Source organism: Hydra vulgaris, chromosome 04 (assembly GCF_038396675.1).
Source record: "Hydra vulgaris chromosome 04, alternate assembly HydraT2T_AEP".
Classification (NCBI taxonomy): domain Eukaryota; kingdom Metazoa; phylum Cnidaria; class Hydrozoa; order Anthoathecata; family Hydridae; genus Hydra; species Hydra vulgaris.
The window spans coordinates 35,447,071-35,470,467 of NC_088923.1; the positions used below are offsets into that span (position 1 = coordinate 35,447,071).

At 28.7% G+C, this 23,397-nt stretch overlaps 2 protein-coding genes across 4 annotated transcripts in view; both read right to left on the bottom strand.

Annotated features, from left to right (window-relative positions):
* Positions 1–11,856, bottom strand: part of LOC105843863 (uncharacterized) — a 73,157-nt gene extending 61,301 nt beyond the window's left edge. The window contains exons 1-3 of one of the 3 annotated variants that reach the window (XM_065796186.1): positions 11,704–11,856; positions 3,836–4,189; positions 3,655–3,766 (exon numbers count right to left, since the gene is read on the bottom strand). In XM_065796186.1, coding sequence (XP_065652258.1) covers positions 3,655–3,766; positions 3,836–4,168 — 445 coding nt within the window. In that variant the 5' untranslated portion in view covers positions 4,169–4,189; positions 11,704–11,856. Of the gene's footprint in view, positions 1–3,654; positions 3,767–3,835; positions 4,223–11,703 lie in introns of those variants that run through there. The other 2 variants (XM_065796187.1, XM_065796185.1) reach the window with 2 other exon arrangements.
* A 10,471-nt stretch (positions 11,857–22,327) lies between these two features.
* LOC136079372 (zinc finger MYM-type protein 5-like) lies at positions 22,328–22,720 on the bottom strand. The gene has a single exon (XM_065795108.1). It carries the CDS (start codon positions 22,718–22,720, stop codon positions 22,328–22,330), a length of 393 nt encoding a protein of 130 aa, XP_065651180.1.
* Positions 22,721–23,397: the final 677 nt, after the last annotated feature.

Below are 23,397 nucleotides of genomic sequence, written 5' to 3' on the forward strand. Positions count from 1 at the left end.
ATATCCTCTTTTTGAAGGGCCTGCTTGTTCTTTGAAAATTCTGTAAATTTTCCTCCCATATGTTAAGCATGAATACAAAATCCGAATCTTTCACTTTGTTAGCCATGTTTTCTGCCTCTCGTCTTGCGTCATGTTTTTGAGTTTCATAATCAAAATAATCATTCTTCAAAGCAGACAGAATTTTTTGAAAAGACATTAAAACAGCATTAGTTGCAACATCATGTGCTTTGCATCTAGTATCTGAAAGTGATTTCACATCCAAGACGTACTTTAAGAATTTTCCAACGACCTATTGGTGCAAGGAAAAACGTATAGAGTTGTATTATGTAGAAAAAGTTAACTGCTAAATAACAACATTTAATTGCACTACGACCAACTAAACTCAAAGGATATGCTGCGCAAGGGACATTGATGGAAAGTTAATTTTTTTCCACATTCTTTTGCTGCATTATTTTGTAACGTCGTGAAATATTAGCCTCATTGTCATACACCTGACTCTAGTACTTACTAAAATTTACTTTGCAGACATCACAAAATTAAATTAAAACTTGATTACTATTGTTCGGTTGACCATTCTTAATTTACCACACAAGATAACTAAATGTACACACAGGTAACTGATTGACATGTGAGAGATCTGGTGTTGAATCATCAGAAAGACTGAAGTAGCTAGGGGGATTGATTTCGTTGATAATGCTTGAATAAACCTTTTAAACCATTAGCTCAATAAGTTCATTGTAAATTGTCTTTGAAAAATAGAAAGAGTTTTCTTTGCGAAAATTACCATGCATAAAAATATAACTGCTAAAAATGGAATCAAGCACATGTAGTTACAGTCCTCATTTATCTGTCTATCAAATGCGTGCTGTAATCCTTGATCCTGCCTGGTGGTAAGGTATGTTAGCAGATTGATTGTAAATGTTGACAATATTTCATCAGTCACTGAATCCACCCTCAACAAACTGAGAGGAAGAAGGTTTAGGAGAAAAAACTTTACAAGCAAACCAAGATAGAGTCATTTAACAATTAGATATACTAGAGGCAAACTAATATACTTCAGGCAAACATTAGAACCATATCATTCAGAAAATGCATTGCATATTCTGAATGATATGTATTATATTGGTCATATTTCATATTTCAGATTATATCACATTTTCAGTCATATCTCATCACTTTAATTTTTACGAATATATTAACTTATATACATCAACTTTATATTTTTATATTAATTTTATATTTGAATAAAGTAAAATATGTTAACCTAAAATGTTAAGCATTTTTTAATTTAATATATTTTCCAGTGCTCAAGATTGTTTTCAAAGTTTGATGAAGTTGTTATCACAAGCTTAGTTGATGAAGTTGTTATCACAAGTAAAACTCTGCAGCTTTTTTTCAAAACGCCTTAAGCTAAAAAAATATTCAAAGTTGACCTTTTTACAAAACAAACTAGTTTATATGCCGACAAATGTTATTGAATATATATAATGAAGAAATTCATAAAATCATTAGTTTTAAACAACGTTTTAACGACGAGTTTTACGACGAGTTTCTGTGAATTTTTTCACAGAAACTCGTCTTAAATAGTATCTAAAGGTGTTTCGAAAAAGTTGAAGATGTTGATGTCACGAATGAGTTATAACTGCTTGAACATATTTTATAGATGGACGAAATAATATAATACATAAAAATATTTCATTTTTAAAGATGAATAAATAATGACGAACTATTTAATGTAGTATAATGACTACCCCCAACAATCTTTGAAAAGTTTCCTTTTATAAACTTGAAAGATTGTACTAAGTTTCAGTTATTTCTTTGAGATACTTTTGACCACAGTTTACTTATGGTTAAAATTGCTAATGACTTTGATTTGCTAGCAGATGCTCATATGCAATGTTGAACATGGTTGTCAACAAGCCAACAGCTTAATGCGGCTAATCTGCTTCAGCAGAACTATTAAAAAACAAAAACTGTTGTTGATTTTTGATTTATAAAAAAAGGAAACGCGTTTTCATAACTGAAAAGATATTTTATAAGTTAGATCAGCAACACTACGAGTGAGTAGTGCATGCTGGATTTTAATGTCATTACTCATAAATATTTTATAACACGCAAATGTTTCATCTCAGAATGTGATACAAGTGATTCTTTTTGTTTAACTACCGAAAGAATCACTTGTATCTCATTCTGAAATGAAACACTGCATTTGCTTTTTCAAATGTAATTTTGTTGTACATTAGCTCAATAGCAACTTTTTCCTTCTGTGTTAAAAAATTTTTATTTGATCTGTTTTTGTTATTTTGATAACAAAGGCCATACTATTCATTAAAGCAACTGCAAGTTGATAATCTAAAAATATTTCCGAGGATTGCAATGACCAAGAGAGCTTGTAATCTAAAAATAAAATATCTAGCAATAGTTCAGATCTGCAATTTTTGAGCTATTACTGGATGAGGTGATTAGTTAATGACTGCAAACTCAAAAGTTGCACAATAGCTTTTGAGATCAAGATCTAAATGTCTACAAGGTATTATAATGAACTTCTGCAGATTTATTCTTCCTCAATTTTGACAAGTCATTAATTGTAACTTTATCTTTAACATTAACACTTTTGAAGATCTAGATTTTGCAAATCTTATAGGATCCTGAATCATTAAATTTTCTTTTTTAAGTCTTTTATAAAGTTTAAAAACATTTCCTGGTTAATCCCGATTTTAACATTCTTAAAATTTATTCAAAAATATGATTTAACCTCTGAAATTTCAATGCTATCTTCAGCGAGGTAGACAAATTCTTATATTTATATGTATATACACTACCGTTCATAATTATTCGGTTAACATTTTTAAAAAATGCTATTTTTTGTTTAATTATTATTTATATTTATTTTTGCACTATTAGATAACTTAGAAAACAAAAGTGTTTTGATTAAAATGCTTTGATGAAAATTATAAAAATAATAAAAAGGCTAAAGTGGGTCAAGCTAATAAAAAGATGGACCATCAATGACTGTATACGTGGACCGACGTGCCAAAGTTTTAAATCTTTGGTTTCAAGAGAAGATTGTTTGTCTGATAAAAAATCGTTGAATGTATGATAAAATAGTGTGTGTTATTGACTGGAAAACGTAGTTGATGTAGTGTTAAGGTGTGTGGCTGTTTTGCTTGAAATGCTACAAGCGATGTTTATTTTTTAGAAGAATATGACTAAAAGCTTAAATCCAAAACATATTCTTCAAAATATTTTATAAGTTATTTAACTGAGTTCGAGAATGATCAAATATTTAATAAAACGGTTTAGCCTCCCCAATCATAAGATCTCTCTCCTATTGGAATTTTATGGAATTAATTTATATATATATATATATATATATATATATATATATATATATATATATATAATATATATATATATATATATATATATATATATATATAATTAGGTAATTTTTTTATCAACATGTGTCAACTTTATTATGATCAATCTTACCCGGTATAACCAAAAAAAAAACAATTAATAAAAGTTTCAACAAAACAAAACAACGAGATTCCTTCTGTTAAACTAATTAAAAGTAAGATTAAAGCGGAAAACATCATTTTGACTTTTAGGTCAAAAGAATACGTTAAAAGCATTGAAAATTTAGAATTTTACCGTTTACACAGTTACACGCTTGCTGACGTTGATTTCTAGCAGAACAAGATGGTTTGCAGTCACACTTTCCACATGGGTTTATTACTGCACTGCAACTTAGAGAACAATTCGGCTAAAATATGCAAAAAACAATTAATAAAAACTTCTTTGATGCTAATTTTAAAATGGATTGTACATTTACCGGTTTTGTTAAAATATAAAGAAATCCTTCTGCTTGCTTTGTTTTCGGAAAATTATCTTCAAAAAATCGACAAGTTAATGTAATGTTATTCTCAATTTTGACGTCTATTGATTTACATTTCTCTTTTTTGTTATAGCAAGAATTAATACATTCCTTGTAATCCAAGTGAGTTTCAATGATATTTGAAGTGCCGTCTATTTTTCTATTTTTATAAACAGTGAAGGAATATTTCGATGACTTACGAGCAGGGTAAGAGTATTGCATCATTACATTTGTTAGAGAAGCAATAAAAAGTAAACCACAAAAGCAGTTCTTCTTATAGTTCGGCTTCATATCTTGACAACATTTTAAAGACTATATATAGAGATATTTTAAAAAACTAAATTAAAAAAAAAACGGTTATATTAATCAAAAAATCAAATTAATTAAATTAACAACTTATAAGTATACAATTAACTTTTTTTTTTTTTTTAAAAAAAAAAAAAAGTTTTTGTTTTTGCACAAAAACAAAAACTTTTTTACACAAACATGTTATAATATTTTTATTTAAATCATATTTAACAAGCTTATAAAATATTTTCACTAAATATACACATTTTTTATAATATCCGAGAATAAATTGTTATCTGCAACTATAGTTGCATTGAGTCGCCTTGATCTGGTTATTTCATAGATAAAACCCACACAAAGGATATAATGTGTTTAGCGCTGCGCAGTCTTAGTATATACCGGGACAACGGCCACCCTATTCATAAGCGATATGAGCCGCTGAATAAAGTGGCATTTATGTGGCAGCAAATTCTTGCAAAATAAAATAAATAGATAAAAGTTTTATTGAAAATGGTGAAAAATATTTTTTGTATTTTGTGCTATTAACATCACTATTTATGATTCCACTTATCATGCCTCGGTTCAGACAAAATTTAATAAATTAATTTTTGTTAAAAACTGTATTTTACTTTTTTATTTAAGAATTTAAAATTTGTTGGTACCGTTAAAGCGTTTGTTATTCATAGATAAATACTAATTGATAAAAAAGCACTTCTCAATGTTTTACTTTCAATTTGTTTTATAGTCTGAAAATAAAATTCAGCGAACATCAGTTCGATAGAGCTGTACGACGAGCTATTTGATTTGTCAAGATAATCCTGCAAAAAACTCAATCAAAAATTTATTGCCGCAAAACTCAAGCCCCATTGTTAAATTAGATTAAATATGTTGATTAAGTTTGTTTGCTTGTTTTCCAAATATTTATATAGCATTGCAAATTTATCCACAGAGTACAGAGAAGCTTTTTGAAGCCCAAACAAAAATATATCTTTTTTCTATATTGTCTCAGGATCTTTGAGATAGTTTAGCTACATTATTGATAAAGGAAATGATTTCAGTGTGTTACAACGAGTTGCAAAAGATTGAAAAGTTTTTCTTGAAACTATTAAATACTTTATGTTCTTTACAAACATTTAAAAAAAAAGTTTGTTTTTTTATTATTAAACTTTTTTTGCTTTAAAAGATATCTTAAATAACTCTTAACTTTTATAAAGTTGTCAAAACTAGAAAATTTGTGTTGAAGATTTGCAATAACATTATAAAATTTACATTTTCTAATTTTGGCCAGCACTGTCTACAATAATATAGTTACTTTCAATAATACCCACAAGGTTTCTTCTAATTCAAAATAATAGTTTTAAACAGTATAATGTTTATACACACAATTAAAAAAATTTACCATTAAAATCTAAAACATCCTACGATTTCTATTTCACAAAAGCCTCCTGTAACGGATTTTTATTCTCATTTTCACTGTTGCTCGTGTTACTTATCTTGGAAGCGAAGTAAACTTCTGAAACATGTTTCAAAAATCCATTGTTTTCAACTGTAACTACTTGTCTACTAAGTTTATACAAAGGTACAAGTATTGAGACGGAAAATAATGAAGAAAAAAAATTAAAATGATTAAATAAAAAAATGCCTAACAAAAGCATATAAAATTCAAAAGATTCAAACTGGGTTCATAATAAATTGGCGATTTGATGCGTTAGTTTATACTCAGGCCAAGTCTAATTTTTTATACTTTGCGCCATCAAAATAAAGAAATTTAGATAAGTATTTTTACTAATTTATTATTAAATTAGTAAAAACAATTATCTAAATTACTTTTACAGCCGAATTCACCTTCACCAGATTCAGCATCCGTGCAAGGCAAATCGTGGACGGTTTATTAACTACCACAAATTTAATGCTTCATATTTGAAGTTTAAAAATATAAATAACTTTAAAAGTATAAATAACATAAGTAAGCGTCATCTTTTTGACAATACTTAATATTTGTTTTAGTTTTCCAACAATGTGACTGTTCCTTGAGTATCAAATATATCAATTTTATTGAGTTTATGCTTTAAAAAAGTATCCAATAAGGGAAAGGATTATAACAATCACAATAAACTACTTTTTCTATATTTAAAACTAAAAATCTGATAGTTGAAGCATTTCCTTAGAGCCTGCAGACAATGTTTATTTTGGTCTTGTAAGTAACGGCTCAATGTCCCGTAAGTAACGGCTCATTGCATAGTCTTTACAGTAGAGAGCTGATCCAAAACACTTTGATATTTAAAAAATTCAAAATGCAACGAACTATATATAAAACTATCTTTTAATAGATAGAAAATTTTATGGCAGGTATTTCGAACATTTACATAACTTATTGACAATCTTTATTTTCATTTTAAACCAAAAAAAAATTAATAGCTAAAACTAATGCAAAAAGACAGAGTAAATGGAGTCGATTGAATCCTATTTTAGCAAGGGAAAAAAATAAAGAATATGTTAAGAAACAACGAGAGAAAAAAAAAGGAAGAATGCAGAAAGTTGCCAAAAGATAAAAAAGATAAACCTGATACAGAAAGAAAGATAAAGGAAAGGGAAAAAACAGCTAAGTGGAGAAAAGAAACTTCAAATAAAATTAATGAAACTATTTGCTACAGGCAGTCATATAATACATGTTTTTCTCTGTCAAGAGCTGCAAATAAAGTAAAAACAATGTTATCTAATAGCCCCTCAAAACAAAAAGCAGTTATTCTAATATTAGCTGTTAAACTAAATTGCAAAATTGTAAAAAGTTCTATTGAGTATAGAGGAGCAACTTTCTTAAATGAAGAAATCAAGCATTTGTATTAAAATTTTATGAAAATGATGATACTAGCCGTATGTCTCCTGGAATAAAAGATAAAGTTGCTATCAGAAATAATAGCATACTTAAAAAAGACACATGCAAATGAGCCTAAAGGAGGCTCATGCCTTGTTTATAGCAGAAAATGAAAATATCAAGATAAGTAGAAGTAAATTTGCAAGTTTGAAGCCATTACATGTTCTCCTTAGTTGACCAACACCAGCTAATTTATGCACGTGCATCTATCATCAAAATGTAATTCTTTCACCGAAAAAGCTGTCTGTTTGCAGTGCAAATACACCTGTTTATTCTAACAAATTTGCAGACTCTTGCCTTGAATGCCCGGATGACCCAGCATATTAATTTAGTGAGTGTCAGCATAAAGAATTTGGTTTCAAAAAAAAGTATCGATTACAGTGTGATAGTGATACTTCGGAAAAAATTGTTGAGTGGAAACAATGGCAAAATGATAATGGAAGGATGAAGCAGTTACTTCAAAGCACTTCAGTAGTGCACTTGTACGATTATCTGTGCCGAGCTTTTTAACTCGCAATTTTATTAAAAAACAATAGAACAAAAGTTTAGAATCTGACAAAACAGCACAAAAGAGGTAAATGGAATTGAATGCGTAATCCATTTGTATCACAAATTGATTACGCAGAAAATTACAAATGTTTTTCTCAAGATGAGGTCCAAAATGCACACTGGAATCAACAGCAGGTAACTATCTTTACTTCTGTGACTTAGTTTCAAAACTTACATGTAATAAAATCTCATACCACACGTGTTTAGCAACAATAAATTCGAAAGTTATCATTTCGTTAAAAGCTGCTTTGCAGTCGCTTAGAGTTTCCGAATCATCCGTTTTATTTTTCAAGTCATTCACACATTCGATAACATTATCAAATTGCAACAGTATAGCTTTTACTGCTCCTATTCTACTCTCCCACCGAGTCTCAGAAAGAGGTTATAGTATTAGTTTCAATTTAGATTTTGTAAGTTCCCAACGCTTGCTTGACTTCGAGAAGAGTGCATAGATTTTATAAATAAAGCCAAAAAATGTTTTAGCTGTTGTAGAAGAATTAGCTGCATCTGTTAAAAGTAAATTCCAGCTATTAATCCGCACAGTGTGAAAAATGCTCTTGAATTAATGTTGAGTATTCTAGTTCTGACTCTTTTATTAATGCCTACCACATTTTTGCCATTATCATTTCCCTGTCCTCGACAATTTTGTATATCCAGACCATTTCTCTCTAGTTCTTGTAACATGGAGTTTGCTAAATATTCTCCTTTAGTCAACGTAACGGCAATAAAACCAACAAAATGTTCCTCTATCGCTAAAGTTGAGGAATTGCTCAATTTTAATTTTATTGACATTTGTTCAATACGGCTTGCATATCTGGTACAATCGAGCAAAAAGGCATAGTATTTTGCTTGCTTAACAATGTGTATAATTTCGTCAATAACTATTTCAGACATCAATATAATTAATTCATTTTGAATGTCGTGGCTCAGATAATTTTGAACAATTTGCTTTTCATTAATTCGTTGCAAGTGCTCCATTAGCGTCAGATCATATTTGGATAACAACTTAAATAAGTCTATAAAGTTACCACTGTTTCTGCTATAGTCCAGGTTAAGTAATTCGCAATGACCTCTAAATGCCAAATTGTGTGAGGCTAAAAAGTTTATTATATCAATCAATCTTTCAAACAAATTATACCAATATTTTTGAGATTTTCTAATCAATCCTTTGCTTTCCTAATGTACTGTTTTTCTGTTTTTGATTCTTTTATAAAATTCTATCCATTTAACCATGTACTCTATGTGTCCTTGATTTTTTTCATGTCTTTGCTATATCCGACTCAGATCTTTCCAGTTACAACATCCTTCGTTCGCCATCTGAGTCTGTGCATGCAAAAAAAGTCTACAAGGAAAGCAATAAACTTTATCTTTTGACAATGAGTAAACTAACCATCTGCTGTGTTGAGTTTCGCCGTTAATCAGATTTCGCGTAAAACAAAATTAAGAAAAATGTCTCTTATTTGCGTCTTTGGGGTAACTTTCATCAGATTTCTCTATATTTTGATGGAAACTGTTTTGAATTAAGTCATAACGCTGAGAGCCGGTTATAGGAAAAGTCAGTTTTCACCCATCTAAGTTTACAAATGAATCACTCAAATGAATTGCTTGCTCTTAATCTACTGAGTCGCATATTTTATCACTTGCCAAATCTTTATTGCGTTCAAACTCTTGGGTCACAGCTGATACATTCGACTTTGAAGCTGGTTCTGTTTCAGAAACCAAAGAAACTTGGCCAAGAGATTCATCAGAGGACTCTGGAGCAGTAACAGTTGAAAGGAGTTTTTTAAGAAATTTCATCATACTGGAATTCTTTTTCTTTTTGACGCACCAAATTCCCAAGTTCTTCCTATATCTTTGACTCTCGTTGGTTTTCCAGACATGATTTTGAACTTGTGTTTGGACTAATGAAAAAAATTATAGTTAGGTACTTGCATGAATTTTAAGTTTTGATTTTAATCATCATCCGGTTCACATTTTCTATATGGCGGAAAATATTACGATCAAACAGATGGTGTTGCTATGGGTTCTCCTTTAGCCCCTATCTTAGCTAATATTTCTGTCGGATTTCATGAACAAACATGGGTCAATAACTGCTCCTTTACAGCACCATTTTTTTATAAACGGTATGTATAAACGGTATGACATAATTGTTATTTTGAATTCTGAATATGAAGCTCAAGAACTTTTTAAACACCTCAATAAACAAAAAAAAAAAATGAAATTTACTATGAAAAAAGAACAAGATAACCAGATTGCTATTTTAGATGTACTTATTAAAAAAATCCAATTCGTTTTCGACTTCAGTTTATCACAAAAAAACGTATACAGGTCTTTTACGAAATTTTTTTAGTTTTTTTGCCTCTTGCTACAAATTTGGACTTGTTCGTTGTTTGATTGATCGTACATTTAAAATTAATAATACTTGGGTTGATTTTGATAAATATATTAAGAATCTATTATTAGTTTTACAAAATAATAGATTTCCACAAAAAATTATTGACTCTGAAATTAAATCCTATATTGATAAGAAAATGAACCCATCTGTTTCTAACATTGTTAATAGCTTAAATATAAAATACTTTAAGCTTCCATTAGATTTAAGCATAATTAGAGTACATTGGAATGTACTCTAATTATACTAAAATGAAAGTTTCAAAAATTGTTCAAAAATATTGCTAATATAAATATAAATAGGATGTTCTAATAAAATTAATTTTCACTACTAATAAAATACAAGATTGTTTTTGCTTAAAAGAGTCAAGTTTAGCTGCAATGCTAATTATATTAGAGAAACTTCCAGACATTTGGCAACTAGAATAAATGAGCACCTTAAAAGTGATAAACAATCTCATATAATTAAACACTTAAATTTATCTATTAATTGCAAAAATCTGGCTAACTGTGATTCTTTTGAGATTTTTGATAATCCCCCAACCAAACACAAATTAAAGATAAAAGAAGCCCTTCACATTAAAATGGAAAAGTCCCTCACTTAATAAACAAACTTTACATTATGCTATAAACTTATCTATTTAATTTTACTGTCAGTTCATTTTTTTTGTTTTGACGGTTGGTTATTTTGATTGGTTATTTACCGAGTTATTTTGTAATAAATATATCGGTTTATTATGTAAAATTTTTGTCCGTTAATATTTCTCTGTAAAGACTTCTACTTTTAATATTTATTTTTTTTGTAAAATAATCTTTTTTATTGTAAAATAATCTTTTCATAAAAAACATATATGTTATATATATATATATATATATATATATATATATATATATATATATATATATATATATATATATATATATATATATATATATATATATATATATATAAGAAAAAAGTTTAAAAGTTTTCCCTAGCAGAGCCTTAAGTTAAATAAAAAATTAAAATATCTGATTAAATTTAATGAAAATCGCCACGTAAAATTACTTAAGATTACTTCTTTTAATAATTACTTCTTTTTTAAAAATAAATTTAGTGTTGCGTAATTTATAGACGATCCCTAACGCAAATTTTCTAAAAATCAGAGGTAAGACGGGCAAAAACTGAAAAAATTCAAAACGCTGTTTTTTATTTATTATTATTATTACCATAACAATTGTTATAATGAGATCAGGTTTCGAATATTCAAAAAAAGAATAAAAACAAAAAGTTATGAAAACATTGAACAAATTTTAAGAAATAAAAAAAAAAACAATTAAAAAATTATACTTATCTATAAAAAGTTTTCAAACGGTTGTTTTAGGGAGTAATTTATGCGAAATGTATATATTTTCTGAAAGTAAATTTTACATTGAATTAAAGAAAGCATTTTTACTATATGAGCTTCCATTATAAGTCCCTATTATTATTTAATGTCAAGCTGGTTCTCAATAGAAGTAAAATTTTATAAAAGTTTCAAAAATAAACAATTAGTTGTTTAAAAAAATTCAATAAATTAATATAACAACTTTTTAAAAAGTCATTTAAAAAACCCGTTAAAAACTTTTTTGAAAACTTTTTTGCAATAAAATCTAAAATAATAATATATAATCATAGATATAGATAAGTATTAAATAAAATACAAATAAAAAAAGAGTTTATATTACATAATAAATCACTCACAAACAAATATTTAGTGAGAAGAAGATTTTTTTAATTTCGTGTGTTCGTTCTATATAGTTTATGCTGATAATCATTATCTACCTATAAATACATATATACTTTTTCCACAATATTTTCTCTGACATTTCCATGCATATAAAATTTTCATTAAACGGCTGCCGCTGTTGCAGCTCATTTATAATTATATATTAGTTATAAGGATGTTGTTACTGATTCATTTTAAAAATTTGATTTTAAATAATTGACAAAAAATCAACCGTTTGCTGCTAGGCTGTTTTTATATTTATTTAGCAACTTAAGTGTTGATGCAAAGTTACAATTTTACTTTAATGACATGGTTAAGGTGTAAAGATTTCAAACAACGAATTAAAAACTAAAAAACTTTGCTTTTATATAGTGAACGACAGAAATCAAATTTTTTTTCCAAAATCAAAATTACCGAGAGTTTGCTTTTACGCAAAATTTACTTAAAAGTAAAACTATATCCAAAATTTCAGTGAAACCTTTAGAAACTTATGCGAAAATTTAAAAAGAATTTTAAAAAGTTTCTAAATCTTTTAATCTTTATTAACTTAATACAAAACACCGTAAAATAGCCGTTGCATATATTTTTACGATCAGTATCCAATAAATTTGTTTAAAAAATGTTGAACATATGCTGACTTTATATAGTTAAAAAAAATTTATATAAAAAAACAGCTTTTATTAAAAAAAAATGTTTCCGGTAGTTAAAAATGGCTTTTAAACTTTCTTAGAAGCCCTTCTTCGTTGGTACGAGTTGTTGGGATGCATTTTATTTAATAATTTCAAGCTTGCACGTAAAAATACCTTTAAAACTGTAAAAGCAGCTCATATCTTAAAAACCAATAACGTTACTAAAAACATTGAATACCTTCAGAAAACTAATCCTTATAAATTTTGGAGCAACATGCAAAGTAATTCTTTGGATATTGTTCCAAAATTAACTTCAAGCATTTCTATTTTTACTGTTAATAAAAAACAAGATACAAAAGAAATTGTAGAAGAATTTCGACAAAACTTTAATATGACTCTCAACAATTCAAATGCAACAGTTACGAACACCGTCATATTCCACTACTCATAAATGAGACTAATGAAATGCTCTTATCAATTTCCGACATCAAAACTTGTATTCTTAAACTTATGTTTAATAAATCGCGTGATTCTTGTATTAGTGCTTACATCTTAAATACTCTTTTAACAAAATTATCTTTTTTTTATTTCTGTTTTAGCATGTTTCTCAAAATTTTCAAAGTGTATGTTTTACATAATAAATAACAATTTAATTGAGAACAATATATTTAACAAGCAATTAAGGTTTCAAAAAAACCATTTATCGGATCATGCATTAAGTAGTCTAACAAAAAATTATTGTATGATGGGTTCAATAATGGCTGCTATACATTACATTGCAGTTGACAATATTTTTAAATTTAGGGGCAATAAAGAAAAGGGGCGCAAGCAATTTGTCTCTTAATAATAAAACTTTTCAACATTCTGTTGTAATACCTACATCTCATGCATATAGCAATATAGCATGTTTTAAAGGGTTCTTTAAATTTACCTTTAAGTTTCAAATATTTTGTATTCGTTGCTCTATTGTTCATATTATAACTCTTTTCAAATTAAAAAAGTAAAAAAAAACTTTAAACATATGGCTAATAAAAGTTGATAGGGGCGGTTTGTTTATCTATCGCCCTATGCATTGCTACGTTGTACATGGCATGCACATTGGTAAAGTATTATAAATAAAATAAATTGAATAGTGTTTAGAATGTTTCTAAATTAGTTGTGTTACTCAACGGATTGGTTGTACCAATTCCTATTTTTCTCGTATTTCACGTAAGTTTTTATCGTAATTTATTATTCAAAATTGTTTTTTATAAATGTTAAAATTGGTCTTTAAACATGATATTTCAAATACGTACGCCATACTTAATGATTTTGAAAAACAGTTTTTATATAATATAAGACCCTAAAAAACAAAATACTCAAAATTTACAAAGTCAAAATAGGTAAAAAACCAACAGAAAAAGAATTATTGGTAGTGACAAGATTAGCAAGAGATAAAAGTACAGTCAAAACCACTTGAAGTTGAAATAGTAACCAGGGCCGCCGAAAGAAAGGGGCAAATAGGGGCATACGTGCCTCGGGCACCATGATATTAGGGGCGCCCGGGAATAACGATAAAAAAAGTAAAATTAGATTTTATTTACAAAAAAATAAAAGAAAAAATTGTTTTTATTGACGAGGTATAAAATAAATTTACTTGGTGATGTGCATGACAAGGTACTTTTATTTATATTACCAAAGAATTACAGTTTAAAAAATTTATCTCTTTACTTTGGTTGGTAGGGATCAACCAAAAAAAAACCAAATTAAAAAAAACTTTATTTGCCAAGATTTAACTACTCCGTAAGGAGTGTTAAAATCTCAACGCGAATCAAATGTCAGGCCTACCCTTAAAAAAAAAGCAAAGTCATGACTTAAAACTTCAAGCTGGTGTCTCTCACCTATACCGTGAAAGGTGACAGAGAGAGTTATCATTGATTGGATTTTAAAACACTGTGCACAATCTATTATCAAAGTCTCAACATAGATTTGTACATCCGTAACATTTTAACGTAAGCAGTAATGTACTAGCTGTACATTAAACCGCACCTAGAGATTTGTATTTGTAAACTTCTTTACTCAAACGTGTCCAACACCACGCAATAGTGTTAATTAAACATTTTATTTACGATCAAAAACTATAAATACTCGGCTAAACTACACTCGAAGAACGCAGTGACTTTATATTGCAATACAAAATTGCTTATCATTTACAATTGAAATTAAGACTGTGAAAAGTGTTTCTTTAAGATTTTCAAGTAAAAATTAAAGCTTGTAAAATAAAATACAACTTTGTGGAAGATATTTCGCATCCTAATAGTTTGAAGGAGTCTTCATTTTACATTCGTGGAAACACATTAGGCTTTTACAATTAAATATACTCAAAAGACCTATTGCTTATTTTACAACCTATACGCATTCTAATTCGAATGCATATAGGAGTTTTTACGAGCTTAATTCGAATTCAATTCGAATTTAGCTGGTAAAAAAGCAAGAAAAGAGCGTATTTAATTTCATAGAGTTTGTTTATTAACCCTAATCAGTAAATGTGCCGCACAAGTGTTATCAATCCAGATGCTTTTCTTGAAAATATAGATGTTAATAAACAGTATTAGAAATAAAAAAAGTCGTTAACTTGTATAATTGTACATGCTTTTAATTTAAAAATATGCATACTTACAGGGCGCCTAATTGCTGCTATGTCCTGGGCGTCACGAAAGCTCTTTGCGGCCCTGGTAGTGTTGAACTACCAGTAAACTTAACAGTAGAGACAGTGCCTAGTGAAGTTGTTCAGATAACAGTTTTTTTTCCATAGAAAAAAAACGATTTTTTATCTTCCCTTCCAATCTTTCCTTTAGTTGTTTAAGACTCTAATCTTATTACTTGAATATAAAAACTTTTATTCAAGCAGTGACATGAAAGATCTTTTTCAGCATTTAATGAAGAATTATTGAAGATCCATGAGGGGATAACAAGTAACAAAATTTAACTAAATGTAGAAAAAACTAAACTTATATTATTTTACAAACCTAATAAGGTTGATTAAATTCCTTTAACGTTAGCCATTTTCTTTGTAAGTCACTAAAATGCAATCAATCATTAACTTTCTTGCAATGATGTTAGAAGAAAATATATCGTGAAAAATTCATATTAAATCTATTGAGAATAAATCTCAACAAGTGCTAATGTTTATTTATATCTTATTTATTTAACATTTGTAATATTTGAAAAAATTTGAAAAAATTTTTAGATTTTGCTTTTAATTAAGTTTGCAAAGCGTAAATAGCAACTTTCAAACGTTTATTTTTTGTATTTTTTTAAATTATGCTAACAATAATGTCACAGTACAATTATATGTCGTATATATCGTGTTACAATTAAAATAGTTACAACATTTATCAACATAATCAAAATAAGTAAAAAATACACACACATATACATATATAAATATAAACATATATACACATACTAATGTAAAGATGCGCACATAAACTGCTAACACCGAAACATAACCTAGCTCAACTGCTCAAAACTGCTTAGCTATATTTTTAAATCAAAAATATTTTAACGTTATCATTTCAGAATTTACCTGCCAGAATAAACTAAGAAGATAATTATAAAATCATACTTGGTTCCAAGTATGTTTTTATATCTCATCAATCAATAGAAATTATCAAAAAAGTAATACGAATAATACATGTTTGAAATCGACTCAAAGTTGATTGAGTCGAAATATGCGATTAATTTATTTTTTTGAAAGAAATTGTAATAAAAATTTTAAATTAATTTGTATTCGCTTTTTTATTTTATTTCATTTAATTAATAATGAAGTAAAACAAGATAAAAGCAGGACCGCTCCGAACTGGATAATTTATTCGAACATCCCAATTATTTAAGGACCGCTTTAAATACTTGCCAAGAATGAAAACGTCTATACAATCATATTCACAATATGATTGTATAAATGACATTTAGATTTTGGAGTACAAAAATTAATTTCGCCAACAGGGGCCCCGAGCCAGCTTGAAACGGCCCTGTATGAAAGTATTTATGCACTTCCGCGGTGCTCTGTGATAAGACCGTTAGGACTTCTTGGGGCACCTAAAAAAAAAAAATTATGAAAATCAAAAGCATAGAGAAAAGAACAACAACAACAAAAAATTAATGAAATTCATAACCGAAAGTTTAATTAGGTATAAATATTACTAACATGCTATGAATAAGATAAAACTTTAATAGACAACAAAAAGCAGTATGTAATAGTTATGATGTAATAGTAGATACTATTGTTATTAAATGAACAAATTTAAAAATTAAAAAGATTACATCGAATAAAAGGATTTTAAGATAATTACTCAATTAAATCGACTTCAAGTCGATTAGTAGAAAATCTATAGTCTAAAATCTAAATTAAATATTAAATCGACTATTCGATTTTTTAAAGTCGAATAGTATCGACTTTTTGTCAATTTAGCCATTTAGTCCATAACAACAATAAAATATATGTTTTTATTCAAAAAACGTCGTGCAAATAATTGAAGAAAATTAAAATACATAAATATTTTGCGCTATTTTTATTGAACATTAAAATACTTAACAGAAATTAATCGTAGCAAAAATTAATTGAAACAGGATTTAAATGTATCACAACAAAATTAATCACAACAAAAACTGATCACACAAAAAATAGTATATGAGTTGTACGAAAATGCAGTTTAAATAAACTGATGTCAATTTCTTATATAACACTATTAATTTTCAATAAGTTTTAATAGTAATAAACATAAACATTAAAAACAAATAAAAAAACAGTTGGTTTTTATTTTAAAGCCTGTCCCTTGATTTCTTTCGTACGTAAAGAGAAATATATGGCAACCAAATTTTCAGTTGATCCATACGATATGTTGTATAACGAAGTTGGAAATGCACTTACATCGCAATCAGTTGTCCACCACATGCTACAATTTTTAAATGCCGTGTCATTTGCATTGAACCGATCTGGTTTAAGTGCTTATAATTGGTAAAAGATTTAATTAAGTTAAAAAAAAAATCTGTTAAATTTAATTTTTGTTCAAAACAACAACAAAATTTTGCTGTGGAAACATAGTTTTCACAGCAAAATATGGTAACAGTAATATGTTGTTCGGTTACAAAATTTCCAAGGAAAAAATTACTATGACAACAGAAACATCAAAATCAACAAAAGATTGGTAAACAACAAAAAAACAAACAAGTTAAAGCCTAATTGTAATATGCAGTAAAAGTAGGAGAAACAAAGAGAAAGTATAACTTTGAACTCAGAGCCTCTTGGGTCGTACTTTTCAAAATTAAACACATAGTCATCTTCACTTGAGCCAATTATTACGTTATAATACATCGTACTTAATATTATACTTTCTTCAAAAACGTAACCAACTCTCATATCAGTAAAAAATGTGTTAGCTATTTGATAAATCTTTTTTAAACCAATCCATTGTTGGTTAACCAGGCCAAAACCGTTTTCGTAAGCATCGTAGCTTTTACTCCAAAAACTTGATACCCAATTGCCTTAGCGAGTCATCATTGAAATCCAGAGTCCTTTAAAATGCGTTATTTTTAAACTTTCTTTTTTTAATAAAATCATTCTTTTTATAATAAAACATTTTTTTAAATAAAAACATTTTAGATGACTAACTTTTGAGTTATAAAAGGAAAATATACTAAAATAAAGTGATAATGAAAAATGAAGCAATAATGTAACATTACATTATCACAATATTATAAGTAAGGCCTTTTGTTAACCGCACCTTTTTGTTATGTGATGATTTTTATATATTCATATATATTTATTCATTAAGATTTTAATTTACTTAAAAGATTGTATAAAAAAAAAAAGGTACAAAAAAGTAGGTAAAAAAAAGAGGGTTCAAAAAAATGTATTTTAATGTATTTGATTTATTTGCAGGTATTTTAATGTAAAAATAATTTTTTTTAAAACATTAGCAACATTTTTATATTTATTAAAAAAAAAAAAATTAAGTGTTCATTTTTACCGTTGTTGTCATATTATAAGGAATGATATTGACATGAGATCACAGTTTTGCACTGTTTTAATAAAAATAACTTTATTGTATTAAGAATTTATATCTTACAATCAATTTTTTTTAGGTTTTTGTTCTTTATAAAAGTAAGAAACAAGTATAATTTAGCTTTTCAAGAACTTATTATCAAAGATTATAAGACCGGAGTGAAAATGAAAATTAAATGAACGTATTATCAAAGATTATAAGAATAGAGTGAAAATAAAATTGCCATCATATACTCTATTAACAAGTTATTTGTATGCCGAATAATCAAATGATTTAATAAAATCATTCCCATTAGAAACAGAGCATAAGGGCAGAAGACCACGCAAAACATGTTGTTTCAGTAGTAGAAAAAATATGTCACATCAAAAAGAATCCTTTTGACAGTGCTAATGATACCATTCAAAAACTGAAACTTCCAAAAATACAGTTTGATGATTACAACTTTTAAGATGATTACAACTTTTAGGACTTCAGAACTGCGAAAATGCCTATCTTTTCTCCAAAGAATCAAAAAGCTAGAGCCTAATTTGCAAATACTCATGGACACTGAACTTTTAATGATTGGAAAAGTACAATTTGAAAGGTTTTGATGGCATATAGACCTGAAGGTATACAGGTATGTAGACCTGAAGGTAAACATTTAGATCCTAAATACACAAGTGGATAGGTCAAGTATGGTATTAAAATAGGCGCAATGGTTTATAGTCGTCTTTCTATTTAGCAGAGTTAGACCCGTCTATCCAATAAATGACAGAATGGATTGATTTGTTTATTGTTATATTCATAAATCTATTGAAGCCACGTGGAATGGCACCAGAAAAAAAGTTTGATTAACTCCAGGAGTTTAACTGGAAAGATGTGCCATGATCCTAAAAAGTAAAGGATATGCAATTAACTATTAATTTTAGTACTTTTCTTTAGTAGTTATTAAATATTTTCAAAGATCATATTAATATACCAATACATGCAAAGCAACATTTTTATTTATCATCAGGTAGTTGTTTTATGTACAAATATTTTTCTTACACGTTTTATGTAAAAATATTATTCTTGGTCCAACATCTTTTTAGATCTATAAATCAACACTTACTCTAAAATAGTTTTACTTCCTTTTTACTTTAGGCTTGTATGGCCACGTAATCTCGAAAATAGTCATTAGACTTTTTTTTAGTTATGAAAATTTATAAACTATATTTTAAAAACAAAAATTTCAAATTAAAAAAAATTTCAAATTAAAAAAAATTTCCTAGGGGTGATTAAGTTGCAAAGCTTTGGCTTCAATAAAACCAAAAGATGCCAAAAACAACTCTTAAGGTGGCTCATATAGAAAAAAAGAATTTCTTAATGTAATAAATTGCAACGGTTCATGTATATTTTTATTTATTTTTGATGATATAAGAAACTCAAATTTCATTAAAAAAACTGTAGATGAATTATATTTTAGGCAACTTTCAACAAAATAAGAGGGAAAAACGCAAATTTGAAAAAATTCAAAACAATGTTTCTTGATTAATTTTGGTTTAAACTCAAAAACCTTTTGGTTATAGCTTCATTACATTATTTTCATTCATTTCTACTAAAAGAATAAAAAAATAGTTAAAATATCAAAAACGGGACGCAATACTTAAAAAAATCACAAATTTTTACGTAATAAAAAACGGGTGTTGTGTTATAAAAATTGATAAAACTATTCTTAGTTGATCATTTTAGTACATCTGAAATCATAATGATTAAGGAACATACACTAAAAATTTCAGCCAAAAAGCTTTTCCTAATATCGAGATATCATGTTTTGAAGTTCAAAAAAAGAATAAAATTAAAAAGCTATGAAAATCATGACCAAAGTTTTCCGATAAATAGAAATTATTAGCAAAAAAATGAAACTGACCAATAAAAAAGTTTAAGTAAGGTAATATTAGTAAGTATTTTATGCAAAATGTATATATTTTCTGAAAGAATTATAAATTTCGAATCAAATGGTATATTAAAAAAAATTTTAAATTTTTTTTTTTAATTGAGTATTTATTCTATATGAGCCACCTTTATGTCAGGGCCGTACCAAGCCAATTTTGCGCTTTGGGCAAGAAAAGAAAATTGCGCCCCCTCTTCTCCTCCCTTCCCCCTCCCCCTCCTTAAAAAAAAAGAAGAAACATAAACGAAAAAAATGATTTTGTTGATCACAAAATTTATCACATCAAGTTATAAGTAAAATTTGTCATTAAGGTTGCACAAACTTTAGTTGAATGCCACTTTTCTGGCTTTTCTTGAGGAAAATTCGCTAATGACATCATCAAAATCAATGTTGTTTGCCACTTCATTTTGAATTAGATTTTTCAAAGTTGTCCATCATTGCGGCAGCTTGATATTTAAAGCTTGCCATTTCTGACTGGAAATCGGAAGAATCTAAATCTGCCTTGTCAATTTGAGATAAATTTGCAGCTTTTTTCTTGAGTTCATCCACTGAACTTTTAGAGAGTGAATGCCCACTGAGGTAGCCAAAATCAGAGGATACAGCAGAGATCAGCCTCAAACCGCCACTTTATTTGTGTAATAATGCTGTCAAACACAAGGTTGCACTGAGATCCGAATTCTGTTTTTGCTGTGAGAAGGTGAGAGTCATCTTCAGCTTCATAAAGTGCTATTCGCTTCACTTTGCGCTTCCTCTTAATTGGAAAGCCACCATCAATTCCGCTCTGGTTAGCTTTTTCTGTCGCATCTTTGATAATATTGTCCACCCCAACATCTCAAAAATTCTGAATGAAAGGCTTCAACCATTTCATTTTTTTTACGGCAATGTCAATTGAAATGGATTTTGACTGAAGCAGTTTGTTTTCCCGGTCAATTAGAGAAAGAATTTGATACCAGCAACAAACACAAAAAACTGAAATCAATATGAATGAGAAGTTCTTTTGCACTGCTAACTGTGACAGCATTTGTCATGGGATTGTGGATAATGGATTCCAAAACTTGAAGAACATCTTTGATTTGTCTGTGCAATAGTGTAATTGCTTCTTTTTTGGTAGACCATCTTGTGTCACTATTTCCCTTTAATGAGATGGTCAACGTTTTCATCAGTTTTTCCCATCTTGACGTGAAGCTTGAAAAAAAGTTAAAGATGGCTTGAACCTTTCCAAAAACGTAATCATGAGTGGGGAAACCTCAGCAGCATGAACACCAACAAGATTTAAAGTGTGAGCTGCGCATGGAACAAATCTTGCTGACTCATTAAGAGAATGGATGTGAGCTTTGACGCCATTGTATTTTCCAGACATATTGGCTCCATTGTCATAGCCTTGGCCCTGGCAATCGGAAATGCTTAGACCATCCTTCTCCAATTTTTCACTTATTTCTGTTGCAAGACCTTTTCCGGTTTTTTGGTGAGATTCAATGAAGTCCACAAAGCTTCCCTTAATTGTGCAGGTTTCATCACTGATGTGGACACACCTGATGATCTGAGTCATCTGCTCTTTGTGGGAGGTATCTGGAGTGCAGTCAAACAGAACAGAGTAGTATTTAGCTTCTTTGATGTTTGATAAAATTTCTATCCTGACTTTCTGCCCAAGTAACTCAATCAGCTCATTTTGAATTCAAGGAGAAAAGTAGGATGTTGTGGTTTTTTTTGCTTTAACGGACGCAATGTGTTCAGCCACTAAAGGATAATAATGGCTAATCAACTCAATTAAGCTCAGAAAAATGCCACTGTTTTGTTGACCAATGTCTTCTGTTGTTCCCCGAAGGGCAAGATTGTTCTTGGCACAGAAAAAAATTGCATCAACAATCACTTTTAAGATATCTCTCCACTTTTTCATCTCTCCACTAATAACTCTCTACAGATCAGAATTTAGGGTCTTTCCTTCCTTGAGGTTTTTTTCAAGAGTTTTCCGATCAGAATAGCATCTTTGGTGTTCATTGTTGTTTTCATGCTATGGAATTCTTGGGTTTAGTTTTTTCCAGTCACAAAACCCTTTAGAAATTTCTAAGAAATTGTTGGTTTTTGTTGTTAAAAATAACAAACAGCAAAAACAAAATGAAGAATCTTTTTTATTGCTGTACTGCAGCCAAGTGCGAACAGATTTTTTACCGTTGGGATGAATTTTTTCATACCATTTTGAGCTAAAGTGTCGCATTCTGTTGTCAAAATCACACAGCATGTTTGGGAAAAATTCTCTTCTGTCTTGCTCTGACCTATACTCAATCAAAAAGCATCTTGTTTTGTCCGTTATTTTAGGCCATGTTGCTGGATCCCTATGTTGAAAATTTTCTTCCGAGGCCACTGGAATTTCTGAGATTTCTGAATGAAGTTCATCCTCGTCCATTTCAGCTGGGCCTGAAAGCTAGGCATTTTCATCTTCCCTGGTTGGTTCTGAATCAGTTGTGCAAAATTTTTCTTGACTTTGGCTGATGAAAATCTCCTCTTCAATTAATTCCAAATGATGATCTGAACTCAATTAAAGTCAATTATAGGATCTGTTGAATTGTCATTAATTTCAATACAAATATCCTCTGAAATAATTTGTTTCTCCACTGAGTTTGTTACCAACCACTTTTAAAACAGTTTTGTAGTTTCTCGTCACTTTCTTGGCGCTGTTTTCTTTTCTTCTTAAATTCAGCACCAGATAACTTTTGGGTTTGACTCATAATAGAATTATAATGCTCAAAAGTTATCAAAGGTATATTAGTGTTATAGGGCGCTTTTTTGTTCAGTATATGAGCTTTAATATTTAAGAGTTTGTGTCAAGAGGTGGAATTTTAATTAATTTTCTGTTCAACAGCAGCGACGCCGTGAAAATTAGTTTCATAAACTGATTATTGTTTTTTTAATTTAAAGTTTGCGCCCTCCCAATTTTGGCGCCTCAGGCCGCGGCCCGGCCGGCCCCGCCCTTGGTACGGCTCTGCTTAATGTACTTATACAATTTAAATAATTCTTTTATAGAAAGATTTTTTTGGCCTTGTTCAACAAAGTGAATTGTGAATTTAACTGGGTATGGTTTAT